The 17,099-nt window shown below is 46.7% G+C and overlaps 1 protein-coding gene and 1 long non-coding RNA gene across 14 annotated transcripts in view; one reads left to right on the top strand and one right to left on the bottom strand.

The window, feature by feature from the left end:
- SASH1 (SAM and SH3 domain containing 1) overlaps window positions 1–17,099 on the top strand; it is a 340,008-nt gene that overhangs the window by 285,748 nt on the left and 37,161 nt on the right. For 8 of the 13 annotated variants that reach the window (XM_040448607.1, XM_040448611.1, XM_040448608.1 and 5 more), the window contains 2 exons: window positions 6,389–6,521; window positions 12,590–13,419. In XM_040448607.1, the coding sequence (XP_040304541.1) occupies window positions 6,389–6,521; window positions 12,590–13,419 (963 nt within the window). Of the gene's footprint in view, window positions 1–578; window positions 1,194–5,859; window positions 6,224–6,388; window positions 6,522–12,589; window positions 13,420–17,099 lie in introns of those variants that run through there. The other 5 variants (XM_040448613.1, XM_040448617.1, XM_040448615.1 and 2 more) reach the window with 4 other exon arrangements.
- On the bottom strand, window positions 555–2,298 carry LOC121013082 (uncharacterized). Its single transcript, XR_005782493.1, has 2 exons — window positions 2,076–2,298; window positions 555–1,600 (listed from the first exon to the last, which is right to left on the bottom strand). It is a non-coding gene; the product is annotated as an uncharacterized LOC121013082 (long non-coding RNA).

The following is a 17,099-nucleotide window of genomic DNA, read 5'->3' as shown; positions in this document are numbered from 1 at the left end:
CTCTGCTGCGTGGTAAAAAGGGTGTGTGTGTGTGTGTGTGTGTGTGTGTGTGTGTGTGTGTGTGCGCGCGCGCGCACACGCACGTGAAATGTCCTACCAAGCGAGGTAACCTTGCATCATACATACATACAGGCCCAACAAGGAGAGAGGCACCTTGGACTGGGGACAGCTCAGACTGCCCAGAGGGAACACGTGACTTACCCAAGTGGCTGAATTTACTCCTGAAAGACAGACATGACTTGTAACCCACGTCGTAGACTCCACCTGGGTTTTCAGTCCTGTCTTGTTCAGATGATATTCTGTTTAAGTAACAGCATGTGCCCGTCACTCCCCAGACACCCCTGAGAAAATTAAATGATCATCTTGTGACACAGTCCCCGTGCACACATTTCTAGAAGACCAGAGAACCCCAGCTGCTCTGAAATGATTATTGAAACAATTGGGTAAGACAGTTTTAGAAGCATCACCGGACAGGAAATACCTCTCCTACGTTGACTTGGGTAGTTAAAATAGAAAAAGGAGTGGGGACAGATAGAAAGCGACAAGTCCAGAAGAAAACCAAAATCACAAGTTTTAATTCAGTAATTTCAAAAATAGCCATTGGAAGGTGTCTATTTTCAATCGAGACTACTCCCTTCAGGGGATGTTTGGAGGAGTATCTGCGAAAGAGATCTTTTTTAAGTTCAGTCACTTGTAAGGGTTAGTCCTTGTCCCGGATTTGCTCAGATTCCCGCGTCCTTTTTTTTCTTTCTCTGGAATTCCATAGACAGTAATTAAGGAACTGGAGGCCAGCGGGAGGTCAGGGAGCCTTCGTCAGTGAAAACAGGGATTGTTTGCCACGTACAACACTCCCTTTTTTCCTTGTGGTGAATAGGAGATTTGCTTAGAGCTGATGACTTATGCCTTTCTTACAAGTTATGCAGTTAGCAAGTAACTGGGGAATCAGTCAGCAGGCAGAAAGCAGCTAATTGAACCCAGTGTCTTCACTTTTTCCTCCTTCGGATGCTAAGCCGTGCTGGTGGCGCCTGTCTGATCATGTAACTCCAAAGGAACATGTTTGAGGAGTGCCTGATCCTCACTTGGAGATCACAGAGTTGACGGAACAGGAGTGAAGACGCGCTCAACGTGGGGAGGGGGCGGGGGGACCAGACGTGCTCGAAATTGCCCCTTAGGCCTGCTAAATGCCGAAGCCGGTAAGTTCGCTGGATGTGTTTAACGTGAAAGGGAAAATGTGCTTTCTGTCCCTGCAAGGAAAAGCTTTCTTGACTGCTCCCGGCTAGGATGCTTTCCTCTTTTCTGTTCAGCTTCTTCGAGATTTGTCCTCCTTCCCTTCTTTCCTTCCCTGCTATGGAACCCCAAGCCTCTTTCCCAGCACGCTCACCCAATAAGGCATAGCTTTGGGGGGAGAATAGGGGATTTTAATCTGAGAATAAAGGGATTCTCAAGAGACTGAGTGTACGTGGTTGGAGCCCAGTTGTCATCGTGGAGGCTTTCAGTGCGGGGGACTGGACTGCAGACTGCCTTGCCTGATGCAGCTTTTCATAATGCTGCAGCCGACCCGCTTCCTTCCCTTACGGTTAACGCCGCTGGCAGTGCAGACCTGGGAAATGGAAGCGTCTCTGTTCGATTCTGCACCCAGTCGACCAGAAACTGCTGTGTGAATTTCGCAAGCAAAATACGTTTCCGATTTCAGACTATTTCAGAAGTGCTTAAATATGTTATAGCGGGGTGTGTGTGTGTGTGTGTGTGTCTCCAGGGGAGATAAACTGACTTAGTCTGGCTGCTAATTGCAACAGTGGGCTGGGTGTCGAGAGAGCCGGGGAAGCAAGCTGAGCGTTGTTTCTGCAAAAGGCACAGTCGTAACCCTGCGCTCACCCTGGGCTCCAGCAGCCCCCAGAGGGACTCCGGTGGCTCCTTGCGAGTTCAGTTTAACTTTTATTAGGGAACAGTGCTCCCGCGCCTGCAACACTGTGCTGCGCAGCTTTTGGAAAGCATTTGTCACAGTGCACCTTAGCTGCTAGAACCGTTTGTTGGGGGGGGGGGGGGGAGGTGGCCGTGAAGTATCTGTTACCCACCTGCAGGGACGGGCTGGAGAGCGCGGGATGCTGCCGTTCCGTTTGCTCGACTCACACACTTTTCTGTCTACAGATGCTATTAATTGTGTTCCCTTTTTTTCCGATCCTCCTCTGCGTAGCTGTGTTATGAAAAGTCCTCCACGCTGGCCCCATGTCTTTCCTATTAGAACATTGCAGATGTGTCAAGGATGCACATGTTCCAAAAGAAGCTGAGAAGGAAGGAGGCTCCACCCTCCTTGGCCTGCCAAGTGGGCCCCATAGGCCCCTCATTCAGCGCCCTGGCAGGCGAATGGTGCACTATCTCTTTAAAGCAGCTCTAGTTTTGTGCCTTGGCTTGGTCAATTTGTTATGGTTTAAAACTGTGGAGCCAGCTGTCTGTAATCTGATGTAATGTTGCCATGGAAACCAGCAATGAAACATTTAAGCATTCACCACAGAATTACTACATATAGCATTAGCCAAAGTAATTAAAAGTTGAGCCATATGGGCTTTCTGGTGGAAAAATCTGCAATAGAGAGGCTTGGAAATCAAATGTTTCTATTTACAATAACGTAAATCCACTCTTCCACCTCCTTTGGTAGAATAAATTAATTGCCTTTTTCTGCTAACGTTGGGAGGTGAGGAGTTTTATACAGATGATTGCGTTTTCACGCTCTCATTTAGAAGACTATCAAATTAAAGTTTACTTCAGTACTGTGACCTGGGGCCGGGCAGGGAGAGGAGGAGATACCACCTCGTGTTACAAGGTGCATAAACATATACTGCTATTTTTTACGTTAGTTGATTTAAAACCTGTTCTCTAGTAGTTCTGTTTAATTCTAGGGGTCTGTTTCTTGGAACCAACTATTCATTTTATATGTACTGCAGATTTCCTTCTATGAGAGTTCCTCCAGGTGCACAGATTTCTTTTCAATGTGTGCACACGCGTGCATACACAGATGCGGTTAAATAGTTTTTTTTTTTTTTTTTTAATTTTCACACCCTCATCTCTGGGGGTGTAATTTCTGAATAAAAAGACACAAGTTATTTTCAGCATTTGGAAAGTGGCATATGCTTATTTAAAAGGAGAGACCTGAAATGAGGAATTTAACTTTATTTAACAGTTTAAATGAAATGTATGCCTTATACACAGTCTATGTTAAAACAGCTGGAGGGAAATTTTTAAAAGCAAATACTTCACAAACTCCTTTTCCTCTGGACTCAGGAGGAAGCGAGAAGTCAACACCTCTCCATCAATAAAATGCATCCTTGGGATACACTGTTCAACTCCAGTGACTTCTAGGCTGACTCATGGGGGATTTTCTATTTAAAAAAAATAATAAAGCATAAAGACAGAAATAGATGACATTTTTCTTCACGTAAATTGTGCTGCATCTATCTGGTTTAGTGTCCAAAGCACGATAATGAGAAGTGACTGGTTGTTGTGATTTGTGATTTGTCAATGGCAAACACCTCTAAAATATTCATAATTTTTTTTTTTAGAAAAATAAAAATAACATTAGTTCAAAGTTCGAAAGAGCTCCTGTTTCTCAAATCTAGACGGAACATGTGAAAGCAATTAAATAAGTACCTGGAATATGTTATTTTTCACCCCGGTGAATCAGGAGGGAGGAAAGTAGGACTCACAGAGGAGGTTTTTGCCTTTAATTCTGTTGCCCTGATTTAGCTATTTTGATTTCTCTCTCAAAAGTTCCCTCTGATGGCACGTTTCCTACATATTTGTGTAATGCACAGGCATACCCCTCCCCCTCACCACCATCAGCAGCCCTCAAGCTAGGTACAAGGTATACATACAAAACTAATTTTCATTCTGTAACACAGCGTCCTGTATCTTTGTTCATTTCATTTATACTCACTTCAGAATTTTAAAAATTTTATTTGTCATTTATTTTTAATTTTTTTTAATGTTTATTTATTTTTGAGAGACAGAGTGTGAGCAGGGGAGGGGCAGAGAGAGAGACACAGAATCAGAAGCAGGCCCTAGGATGTCAGCACAGAGCCGATGTGGGGCTCGAACTCACAAACTGTGAGATCATGACCTGAGCCGAAGTGGGACACATAACCGACTGAGCCACCCAGGCGCCCCTATTTGTTATTTATTTTGAGAGAGAGAGAGAGAGAGAGAGTGCGTACAAGCAAGGGGGGGGAGCAGACAGAGAGAGAGGGCTCTCGCCATCAGTGCAGAGCCCGACATGGGGCTTGATCCCACAAACCGTGAGATCACAACCTGAGCTGAAATTAAGAGTCGGACCCTTAACCAACTAAGCCACCTGGGCACCCATTAACTTTGGAATTTTTTAATACGAGAGTGACAGACATGTTCTAGATTTGTCCCACTATAATCTAATGTTGGTTCTTCTTCTATTGGAATTGCTTAGTTTTAGAGATCCATCAAAAAGGCAGAATAGTTTCAGTGTGAATGTGTAATCCCGTGCCCTAGGGTTCTGTTCGGGTGCTGATGACCCAGCATGAGGGTTAACCAAGTTTCTCATTTTTCTGGTTGACCACTGACCACTTCATCACATATCAACAGTTCAACCAAGCATAAATGAAAATTCATACCATTCAATACTGTTATGTAGCAGAAGCTGTACTTACTTACTAGTTCATTTTAGTTTTGTTACATTTTAAGTTTTAGGCCAAACGCATTAGGCCGAATGGCCAGCATGCAATGTATATGTAGCCTCCTTCCCCACCCCCCATTACCTGGGGGTCCAATTCGCATTCTTCATCATCAGGTAAGCAGTAGTTCACTTTAATGCTGAGATGGATAGGTAACACTTTAGGAATTATAGAGAAATTGGATACAGTTCACAGAAGGGAAGCCTGAGAAACACCCCTGTCTTGATGACTCACCATTTATGGGTTACAATAATTATTCTTCAGTGGGTGAATGGTTTGCTTACAGTTGTGCAGAGAGAAAGTACAATGGCCTTATGCTGGGAGCCCCAGGGGGAGGACAGAGGCCAGGAAATGGGTTGTATTTATCGCTTACGTAGTGCCATAGTGCCACAGAAATATTTGTGGCCTCCCGACACGCTGCACCGTTTTTCTGCCCAAGTAATTCACAGTATCTCTACCTCGTTTACCCTTGAACTCTTCTCGGCTAACTCTTACTCCGTCCCCATTTGATGGTCGATGGAGGCGGGATGATGGAGGAGGGGTGGGAATGTCTTCACGTCAGAGCAGCTCAGAGATGTGGGTTTTGTTTTGTGTGGATTGTATGAGGCGTCCCTGTCCTTACCATCTCTGCGAACTAGGCTGGAGGAAATGGAGGGAGGGCTGTTGCCAGGTCGTGCAGGATCAGCCGGGGCTGCTCGCGAGCTGCCTGGGGTGGGGGGGGGGGGGGGGGTTGGGGGCCCCCCCCCCCCCCCCCCCCCCCCGGGAACGCCCGAGCACCCGGCCGGCGCAGCACGCCTTTTGGCCTGTTGGGCCAAAAGCTGCAGACTTCTCTTGCTTTTGCACGTTTTGCACCGATAAAACAGAGGAAGCTGCACATTGGACGTTAGAGCTGACTTGGAAACGCAAACCTCATTTTGTTCACAAGGAAAGGATTGTTTTTCACTGGGGTCACTGCTGAGGAGGGAATTTTTTTTTCCCTCTCTGTAATGTTTGATACTTGAGGGAAAACAGCTGGGTTGAGCATACTCGAGTCGCTGCAAACTGAAATGGCATGCTGGGGAATACGCGCTGTGCTGTATGGCTGCAAAGGTCGGCTTTTTCCCTTGTCCCTCGTGGAGGAACGCAGGGTCTGTCCTCACGCGCGCCTCGCGAGCTCTCAGAAGGAGCCGGGAGAGGCCGCAGGCGTGGCTGAGATGTGGCGGGCTGTCCTAACAAACGCGATAGAAGGCGGCTTTTTGCTTCTCTTCCCTTTTCCTGCCCTGCTGTTTTTGATTTTGGGGGGAGGACTGGAACAAGTCAACAGAATTTTGGTTTGGAGAAGTAGTTGATGACCACGCTAAGCGGTCCTGATGGGCCAGACAGAGGAGAGCCGGGCCCAAACCACAGCAGCGGGACTGGAATTACGGGGCCAGCCTTGTGGAGAGGGCCCCGTCGGAGTTCTCCTAAGAGGACTGGGAAGTAACTGAGACAAGCGCAGGGCATGCTGGGCAGGGGCCTGATGCTCCGGTGAATTAGGCCTCAGGATGGTATGTGGAGCTTCGCGAACCTGTTGGGCCAATGAGCCGGCGCCCCAGGTTCAGCTGCACAACTGCCCAAGTTCAGACTGGCGGGGAGGCCGGGCTGTACCCAGCTGCCAGAGCAGAGCCCTGGGGCAATTACCTGATTAACTTTTCCCTTTGTTTCTTTGCCAGTCAAGAGAACAATCGGATGATGAGACTGAGGAGTCGGTGAAGTTTAAGAGATTACACAAGCTGGTCAGCTCCACTCGCAGAGTGAGAAAGAAACTAATCAGGGTGGAAGAAATGAAAAAGCCCAGCACCGAAGGTAAACACGCAAGCTCGCGCGCACACACACACGCGCGCGCGCGCACACACACACACACACACACACACACTCCGCCCTGCTTATTCCAAAGTAGATCAGCGGGGATCAGCTTTTCAGTAGAAAAAGGGTATGATTTCAAGTGGAAAACGGATTGCATTCTGGCTGAGGCTGGCGGAGAGCGCTTTGGGTGTGCGCGTTAGCTGGGCATTGCTCAGCATGTACGGATCCTGGCATCCGGCATGTCGGGAGCTTAGTCATTTCAGCGTTACAGCAACGCGGGATGGCTAGTATGTGACAATGAAGTCTTCTCAAGGTGTGGCATAGCTTTCATTTTGAGCTTACATCATTCTATGTAAACTTCATTATTTAAAAAAAAATGTTAATGCTTATTTATTTTTGAGAGAGAGAGCGGGGGAGAGGCAGAGAGAAAGGGAGACACAGAATCCGAGGCAGGTTCCAGGCTCCGAGCTGTCAGCCCAGAGCCCGACACGGGGCTCGAACTCAAAACCCGCAAGATCATGACCCGAGCCAAAGTCAGACGCTCAACTGACTGAGCCACCCAGGCGCCCCTTATATCAACATTATTTTATAACTTCTTCCTAGCCTCTGTGACCAAAGACTGGTGGCTCTTGCCCACGGAGTTTAGTCCAGATTTGATATATGTCCATCTCAAACAAACATCTAACAATCAAGGCACTTAATACCCTTCTTCAGATCTCTGAGGGATGATTTGTTCTTCCTGTAAACAGTCTGAAGACTCCATTCAGATTGGGCTCTAAGGACCTTTCATTCTAAGTGGATCTTAAGAGCTATCTTGCTGGCTAAGCTGCTTGTCAGATGAAGCAATAATGTCAGAAGGGGCATGAGCCTGGATTTATTGTAGTGAATAGTTAACCTTTGAAGTGTGATTATGACGATTTAAATCTCAACCATCTCCGTCTCTCCTGTTGTTAGCAGCATGCATTTGCAGCATCTTGTAAAGTTCTCCCAAAAGGATGAAAGAAAAGAGTAAGATTTCCCATTTGGGAAAACAATAAGTGGACTGGAAAAAATACTGGAGAGAGTAGGTCTTATGTTTTCAAAAGCACATTGCTTGTTAAAATGTCACACCTACATCTTAAGGAATTTCAGAATTTTAACACGTAGATTTGAAAATGATCTTCGAGAAGCCTTTTGGTTGTACACTGGTAAGATCAAGCCATGGAGGGGACTGGATTTCCCCTTATTTGCATAGATGAGGGTTTCCTGGTGTTTCTCACTGCTGTTTTTAAATTTCTGTTTGCTGTAATTATTTATCAGCTTAAATCCCCTGGAGAAATACTGAAGGTGAGGGGATTATGGGAGCGTGAAGGCAAGGGAGGAAGAGAAAGGAGGATGGGGAAGGGCGGTGGGGGCTGGAGAGAAACGTGCTTATGGGCAATTTCATAGAGTTGTGTGCAATTCCAGGTTCCATGCGCGTGTCTTCTTGTGGGGTAATTCTGTTTGCCTCTGGGTGCAATGCTGATTTTATATTTGGATGTTTTAACACCTGCTCGTCAGTGCTGGTTTTCACAACACAGAATTACAGCCTGATCTCCTCTCACTGGCAGCTCTTAATGAAATCACACACATACTGTCAGTTGGTAATAAATAGTAAGTAGACCCATATGGAATTGCCGTCATTCAACCCCGGGCACCGCGTTTTATTTTATTTTATCTTATTTTTAAATGTTTATTTGTTTATTTTGAGAGAGAGAAAGCACAAGTGGGGGAGGGGTGGAGAGAGAGAGAGAGAGAGAGAGAGAGAGAGAGAGAGAGAGAGAGAGAATCTCAAGCAGGTTCTGTGCTGTCAGTGCAGAGCCTGATGTGGGGCTCAGTGTCACAAACCATGAGATCATATCATGATCTGAGCTGAACACTTAACAGACTGAGCCACCTAGGCACCCCTCGGCACCACATTTTAAAACAAACCTTGCATACTTGGCAAAATTAAATCTCAAAGAGAGCCAATAGATTGGTGATTCTTGTCCATAAACGAGATGGAACGATTCACGTACCTGGTGCTGGGCCTGCCACCTGGTTGCATAGTCCTACAGAAAAGTCATTTGCATTCGGGCCGCCTTTTCCACTAGACTAACATCTGATAGCAGTACAGCAATACTCTGTTTGCATATTTATGTCAGAACAGATCAGTCCAAGTATCTCTGAGAGACACGGTGGAAAAGGGGAAGAATATACCTGGAGAGGTAGCTTTGGGGTAAAAAGTAGTCATTGTATGGACTTCTAGCCCTGAACTATAATTCACCTGAGTCTGGATTAGGTTCCACAGATGAAACATGGATTAAATGAGCCTGAGTCCCACTTAACCTCTGGTGTCTGATGAATTGGGGAGCAAGGGTGCCATTAAGTGGGCAGGTGGGTATTGCCAGCTCAGGCTGCCCACGAGACCGGACCAGACTAGACGAGAGCTCCCTCTAGCCCCTGTGGAACGGAACTCTGTGAGGCTCCTCATCGACAGAAGAGCTGGTTCTTGGCCCTTGAATCTGCAAAGCAGGAAAGATTCACATTCCCAATAACCCCTCCTTTGCCACCTCTGGACCTTCAAAGAGTTGAGCCTTTTGGCTTCCCACGTGTCTGTGCCAATGCTAAGTTTTCTGAAGGATAATTAACCTTTACTGAGAGCATTCTGTGTGCCAGCCACTTGCCTAAACACTTTAGATTTTGTGTTTCTTTTAATATGTCATCCCCAGAAGAGCCACCAGAGGCAGGCATTCATACCACCCTCGTTTCACAAATGAGGGCCCTGACCCGCCAAGAGGTTAAATAATTCACTCAAGGTCACCGCGCCTGCTGGCAGAAGGCCCGGAATTAAGTCCGGGCAGCCTGGGTCTTCACTCTGTTCCCACCCCTTCCCCACCGCCCCCTGGCTCCGGAGTCCTGGGAGAGCCATGAGAGTTCTGTCTCTCACCTGGTCTCACCCATGTAACTGAGTTTCAGGTCCTCCTCCAGGGCATGGATGACCCTAGACAGTATTAAATCGTAGGCCAGGTCAGTGCCCTCCATTGGCCCGTCTCTGTGCTTTTTCCCCTAGAGCTGATACGCACCTACCCTCCATCATTGTTCCAGCTTATCTGTCACCCAATAATGAATGAATCATTAGCTTTCGTTCAGTGCTTTTTACCTTACAGAGCACCTTTACGTATTTCACTTAATTTTATCCTTAAAAAAAAAAATTAAAGTTATTTAAGAAAGAGAGCAGTGGAGGGGCAGAGAGAGAGAGAGGGAGAGAGAGAGACTCCCAAGCAGGCTCCACACTGTCAGCACAGAGCCTGATGAGGGGCCCGATCTCACAAGATCATGACCTGAGCTGAGATCAAGAGTCAGACACTTAACTGACCGAGCCACCCAGGCGCCCCTAATTTCATCCTCGTAACAGCCTTGCAGCAGATAGTTCTGATAGGTAGACATTATTACAGGCGAGGAGACAGGCTCAGAGCGATGAAATAATTGCCCAAGGTCAGGGAGATGGTGAGTGGCAGAGACAGAGCTGGAATCTTGGCATTAAGTCACCCCAAATCCTACCCCTGTTAGAATCACCTTCCTTCCATATTCTGATCTCAGCTGACTAGGAGAGATAAAGGTCGCTATGTGAAACAGGTCACACCAAATGATGATGGGGTCAGTGCACGCTGACTGTCATTGTCCCCATTAAATAGTTGTACTTGGAGGCCCCAGAAGGAGAGAAGCAGGCCTGTAAACCCCAGGAATCGAGTGAAGGCTGGGATTTCAGGCCTCGGGTCAGACACAGACGGAAGAACGTACCCTATGCAAGGCCTGCCCTCGGCACACAGCATTTGCTCCATTTCCCTCCAAGCTGCTTACCAAATGCAGGCTTTTCAGGATCAGGACGCAGAGCTCTACAGGTCATGGACATGTGTGCACCGGCTGGTTCCAGACTCAGATGTGTCCTGGAAGTATTGGAATCTCTGATGACAAACCTAAACACAGAGTCCAGAACCTTTCCAGACCACTGTTGGGCGACAGGTGGTTAAAATTTCCAGTAGACGCACCTGAATTCCCCGAGTCCCCTTCGGACCGTGGGTAGATCAGGGCCTTGTGCACCTCCGTGGGCACCTGGGCGAAATGCAAAGCCGTGATCTGTGATCTGGACACTTCTATAGAGAAGTCCAGTGCCGGTCTGCCTCTGCCACCAGGCTGTACCTCTCCTCTCGGCCCTGTCACTTCTTCCTGCGAGCGGAGGGTGGATCGCATCTAGAAGAGGTGGCCGTTTTTACTTCTAACAACAGAAGGGCCCTTGGTCTCCATACCTTATTAGTCAGGGGTCCTGAGGAAAGAGCGGGAAACTTTCACAGTATTTGCACATTGCCTCTGGTCTGGCAAATTCCTGCCAGAGCTCGATTATACTCCGCTTTTAAATACTCATGAAAGGGGGTGCCTCGGTGGCTCAGTCGGTTAAGCGTCCGCCTCTTCATTTGGGCTCAGGTCACGATCTCACAGTTTATGAGTTCAAGCCCTGAGTCGTGATGGCTCTGTGCTGGTGGTGTGGAGCCTGCTTCCGATTCTCTCTCTCTCCCCCTCCCTCTCTCTGCCTCTCTCCTGCTTCTGCTCTCTCTCAAAATAAATAAATAAATTTTTTTTTTTTTTAAAAAACGACAACTCTCATGAAAGATCCGAGAATAATCCTTCAGGGAATACATTTGTGCTGCAGATTATGGAGAACTTTGGACTGGACACAGTTCTGAATCTCCCTCCCCACCACTGTCTCCTTGACGTAAAAATCTATCTTGAGTCGTACTTAACAGCAGCGATTCTGTTTTTCTTTATACTTGTAATAATAACTCCCATCAGCTGGAAAAGGAAGAAACCTTTAGAATTTTAAGAGGCTGATACCAATCTTTTCATCCTTCCCCTCTCCGAAGCGGGCAGTTCTCTCTGACATTTAACCACACACTGGCACCCGCATCCCAGCTGGTATATTTAGGGCCATCCCTCTGTTCCAAGGAACGTTTTATTTTTTCCTCTTCACAGTTCAGCTGGTGGAAAGCAGCAGTTCTCAAAAGGTTCCTTATAATTAAAGGGACCCAGCCAGTTAGGATCCCTACACCCACAGTTTGACCTACTTCTTTTTCACATCTGTTCACATAACACACGCAGAAAAGAACTCCGTTTTCCTGCCAGTCGGTCCAAACCTTTCCACTGGGCTTCGGAGGGCTTGGCTCAATACCTTGCTCCAGGGGAGGCTTCAAGAGCTGGAATCCTTGAAACAGAGTGGAACACTCGATGAGGCTGCCTGCGTGTCCGGGCCCTTAAATGCCCTTGCTGCTTCCCAGCAGGGCCAGTGGATGGCAATGCCTGGCTGGAACCACCCAGTTCCCTAACTTTGCTGTGTTTGGCTTGTCGACTGGGGACCGTTTGTGAGTTGCGTTCGCACGCTGTAACCCCGTATGGTGTTTCTGCACCCAGGCTGCCTTGGTGATTTAATTACTTAAATGGCAACATGTACCAAGGGAGAAAAAAAAAATCACTGTCAGCCACGTGGCATTCATCACACTCTGACAGTGAAATCCCAACCGGACTCAACAGAAGGCCTTTCAGAAGGGGGAAAGATCCTGATTCCTAGCTTCTGAGGATCTCTCCCACAGCCTGGGGAGGGTAATCAGATTGGGGGGGGGGGGGGTGGGATTAATTATCTTTAAATGCTAAGGGCTATGGAATATCGTGATAATGACTGGCTTGGGTTTTCCCAGTGGCATTTTTACTAGATTTCTTCAGGGGTTTGTTCTACAAAGATACTGTAAAGAAGGAGAAGAAAATACACCCAACACCTTCTAACATTAAGCTTGTGAAGCCCTACATTTGCACAGTTTGTTATTTTTTATATGCATTCATTTAAGTGGGAGCTGGGCTTAGGAAGAGGGTAAGTGATATGGGGAGGGGATCACTGTGGTTTCTGTGACGATTGGCTTATTTTTTGTAGGGCGGGGCTGTAACGAAAGAAATACCTGTGAGGGAATGGAGAAGTGTGTTTACAAGAGACCATGAACATCTCTGTGTTGATTTCCCTCCAGGCGGGGAGGAGCATGTGTTTGAGAATTCCCCAGTTCTGGATGAGAGGTCCGCCCTTTATTCTGGAGTACACAAGAAGCCATTTTTCTTTGATGGCTCTCCTGAGAAACCTCCAGAAGATGATTCAGACTCTCTCACCACTTCTCCATCATCCAGCAGCCTGGATACCTGGGGAGCCGGCCGGAAGTTGGTCAAAACCTTCAGCAAAGGAGAGAGTCGGGGCCTGATTAAGCCCCCCAAGAAGATGGGGACGTTCTTCTCCTACCCAGAAGAAGAAAAGGCCCAGAAGGTCTCCCGCTCCCTAACTGAGGGGGAGATGAAGAAGGGTCTCGGGTCCCTGAGCCATGGGGTAAGTACGGATGGTGTTTGCTTCTATGACCACCAGCGACGTAGGCACCACCTTCTAGTGTCCCTGGAGGAGGTTCAGAGTGTCCGGAAGCAAATCCGCCTGAAGAAAATGGATACTAATTATTCATGTTCCAGAGCTTTTCTCTGCCAGCGTCCCTCCAGAAAAGGAGTCAACAGTGTGACCTGTGACCTGCTCCGGCAGAAACCCAAAGGGGGAGGGAGCTGCGGCATCCCCAGCAGGAGGGCGCGCGGGCGCCCCTCGGTCAGCGAGTTCAATATCACCTACGTGGTGGAGCGGAGCCTGTACAGCCACCTGAACCTGACCCAGCTAGTGCGGCCTGCCTCGGACAGGACCCTGAGCAAGGCCGAGAGACAGGACCTCAGGCGGTGCCTGCTGGAGGAGGATGAGGAGACCAAGAGGAAGTGGGCCGCCACGGTCGACCGCTGTACTAAAAGGGTTCTCTTGAGAATCCACCAGAAGTCCGTGAGTCACAAAGATGGTCACCAGGACGGCCTTGTCATTTCTGTGATGTGCAGTCAAGCGTTATGGCCTTTCTTCCGGGGGACCTGGCGTCTTCCCCTCTCTTCTCCTAACTTCATGACTTTCGGCCATCACCTCAAATTTCTAACCCTGCTTTCTTTTAGTAATGGCTGCTTCTTTTCCACTCGTCCTCTTGCCCGTTGAAGCTCTTTGGTTTTTAATTAAGACCAAACACTGAAGATGATCCAGAGAAGGGCTTTCGGAGTCCAGGGGTGGGGTTTGGCCTCCTTCTAGGCTGGTTGGTTCCCAGCCATCACGTCACTTGACCTCAAAGAATCTGATTCAGAACAGAAGGACATTTTGCCCTTAAACGAGTTGCTTATTCTTTCATTTAATTAAAACCATAGAAACTGGCTCAATGAAAGATTGCCATCAACAGAATCACCGATTTGGTGATTTGAAAACATTCATAAAGTACATTTCTCTTATTAGTAGTGCCAACCAGAAAGTTCTTAAATGGAAAGGGGGAAAAATATTCGAGCTCTTTTGTTTTACTTAAATCTGTTGGATGTTCTATCTTAAACAGAAGGGTGGACCTTCAGAAACGTCTTCCCCTGCCCCATAGATTCTTCTGTACGTAGCAAGCAATGAAACACTTACTTTCAGAAATGTTTTTCAGTTTTGTTATGGAATTATCAAAGACCTAGTAAAAATTGACTTTTGAGGGCATGACTTATATTAAACTTGAGAATATAGGCGTTTTCCCCTTGGAATTCCCACCCAACTTTTGGCTTGCACAGAAACCCATATAAAATGGCACAGAGCAAGGAAGAGCTGTGGGCTTCCTGCCCTCTGTCCCCTTGCGACTGCTGGCTGAGCCCCCTTTAAGGGTCTGAAGGAACAGACCATACTGTAGCCTCCCATGGGGGCTTTCCCGGGTTCCTTCACATTCACGGATACGATGTTCTGCCCCAGACGATTACTGGAACTTATGCTCATTCATTCAAGTTCTGCTTTTTGTAGAAATGGAGACTGATTGGTCCATGCCATCCCTCAAATGACTTCTCTGTTCCAAAAGGATTGCTAGGTCCATCCTTGTCTTTAGTCTTCTAGGTGTTCCCACATGTGTCAACTGTCTTGGTGGAGCATGTTTTCCATCTTTTCTCACTCATGCGCATCTTGTAACACATTAATACTATTAGTGACAGCTTTCCTCCTGGTTCTTTCTCTATCATTGCCATAGTTTGTGGTTGGGTTTGTGCTTGACGTACACAGCAAAATCCTCCTCATTCATTCACTTCTGACCTGCAGGTCTTCTGTAAAATGCTGTGGCAAAGAAATCTTGGTATAATGTATTAACTTCAGAAGGGCTCTGCCCAGTTCATCTGCCTCTGTACCTTTGCACATGACCTTGATAAAACACATCCACCTCAGCTCTGTTCATTGGTCTCCCCGCCATGAGCTTAAATCCTGTCATACCGAGAATTTTTCCACCCTGACTACCTTGAATTGCTCATGTGTCCCTCATATTAATTACCAGGTTACTATTGTAACTTCTTCAAGACTTCCTCTCTAGAAGTTGTATTTCTAAGACCTGTGCTAATTTAATTGTGTGTCAGGGATTCATTCTTCACTGACATTGAGTATGGACATGGGCAAGCTTCTTGGTTGGTTTATCTTGGTTTGGTTTTATGGAGTTAAGATAATTCCTTTGCTTGGTTTCCTTAAACCATTTTGTTTTCCATCCTTCTTGTCCTAGTGCACAGTTTCCTTTACTCTTCAAACTTGATCTTTTTGTCTTTCAAAAATGCCATATTTGCTTGATGAAACCTCAGGGAAATGATAATGCTGTATTTCACTGGAAATGGTCACTTGTCTTCGTATTTTTGGTCATTCAGTTTTTTGTTTGAGGGAACAGGCATGCATGACATTTTGCAATTCTGTCCATTTTTAAACTCCCACCCCTCCCCCCCCCCAAAAAACATGTTTGCAACTGCATGGCCATTCCATTGACCGGCTCTCCTCATCTACAAGTATCTCTCCAAAATGTTCTTATAGTTACCGCTACAGGAGATACGAAGACCTTGAAAACAGCCTCACTTAGGTTTCATTTGCGTGGACCACCAAAGCCAAAGATTGGCTTACTTTTACTGTTTCTCCCTACAGTCTGTTTTCTCTGGTGAAGGAATGCTGTTTCAAGAACTACTTGATATTTCAGAAAAAAATTTAAGACTCGTCCAGGCGATATTTATTATTATGTTCTTTGTCCCCGACTCCTGAAGAAGAGTCTGTTCCAGACATCTTAGCATATCACCGGGAGAGGTTTTAGTTGGTAGCTAAGAAGCCCAGTTCACTCTTAACACTAAGCTTTTTATTTTATGAATAAATGCATGCAGCTGGTATATGAAGACATAAACGAGCTTCTAATTTATTACAGTTAGAAGTTTCCACATAAATTCTTTCTCGGTTATTTCATGTGCATCAGAAAGTACATGCTGGGCTCCAGTGTTGCAGTTGATGCTGGAATTTAAAGCAGGGAAGTGCAGAAGCCATAAAATGATGAGGCATCTGGGCGCCATACTATATCTGTAAAGCCCTGAGTCACAGGAAAGGAACTAGAATAAAATCACTGCCTTTGCAAAAATGCAAACATCTATTTGGCATTATAAGCTGGAAAGGAAAAGTAAATGTTAAAAATGAACCTCGAGAGGTGGTCATAACATTGCTTGCCAGGTTAGGGGATTTGGTGAATGTTTTTGTATAAAGAGGTCTTTCGTGTTTTTTTATTTAAAAAAAATTATTTTAAACGCTTATTTATTATTGAGAGAGCATGGGAGGGGCCGAGAGAGGGGGAAACACAGAATTCGAAGCAGGCTCCAGGCTCTGAGCTATCAGCACAGAGCCCGACACGGGGCTCCAACCCACAGACCGCGAGATCAGGACCTGAGCTGAAGTCAGACGCCCGACTGAGCCACCCAGGCTCCCCTCGCTTTTTATAGAAGAGAATACAGTTAGGTTGACTATAAGGGAGATCAGATTATCCATGGATATTTGATACACAATTAGAATTATGTCCACGGCGGATTATTTGAACCAGCAACAACAGCTGAAGGAGAACACAGCTGTGTGACATCCGGAATTTGGTTATCCCCAAGTACCTCCCGCAGCACTTCTCTATCCTGGCCCCTCATTCTGCCATCTCTCACCTTTTGGCCCCCGCCTGGGAGGCTCTGGTTTTACAATGGAAGCTCCCAGAATGTAAGGCCCAGAACTAAGCTTTAGTCCTTCGTTTACATATTTAGGATGTTTTACTAAGCCTGAACTCAGATAAGGTAGGATATGGTAATTGGTCCAGGACAAGCTATCAGATCAGAGCAGGCCTGATGCAAAGTGAAAGCCCAGCACTCACGGCGTGTCTGCTACTCCTGAACAAACCAAAGCTCAGAGAGTCTAAGTGCTTTATCTGTCCCCCTACAAGGAAGTGGCAGGACCAGGGCAACCTGTGTTGATTCCAGGAACCATGGCATTTTCCTTCCCAGATGTTTCTGCTTTCTCAAGTCAGTTAATACACATCTCAAGTATATTTCTTTCAAACAAGCCATGTTTATAGTACGCGTTGTGCTTTTCTGTTCATTTCTTCCACGGGATAGCTGTGACCTAGACTTCTTTGGGAAACACGTCAT

This window comes from Herpailurus yagouaroundi, unplaced genomic scaffold (assembly GCF_014898765.1).
Source record: "Herpailurus yagouaroundi ecotype Mexico unplaced genomic scaffold, PumYag 198, whole genome shotgun sequence".
Lineage (NCBI taxonomy): Eukaryota > Metazoa > Chordata > Mammalia > Carnivora > Felidae > Herpailurus > Herpailurus yagouaroundi.
Note: the sequence above shows the minus strand (reverse complement) of the source record. Positions and strands in the feature narration are given on the sequence as shown.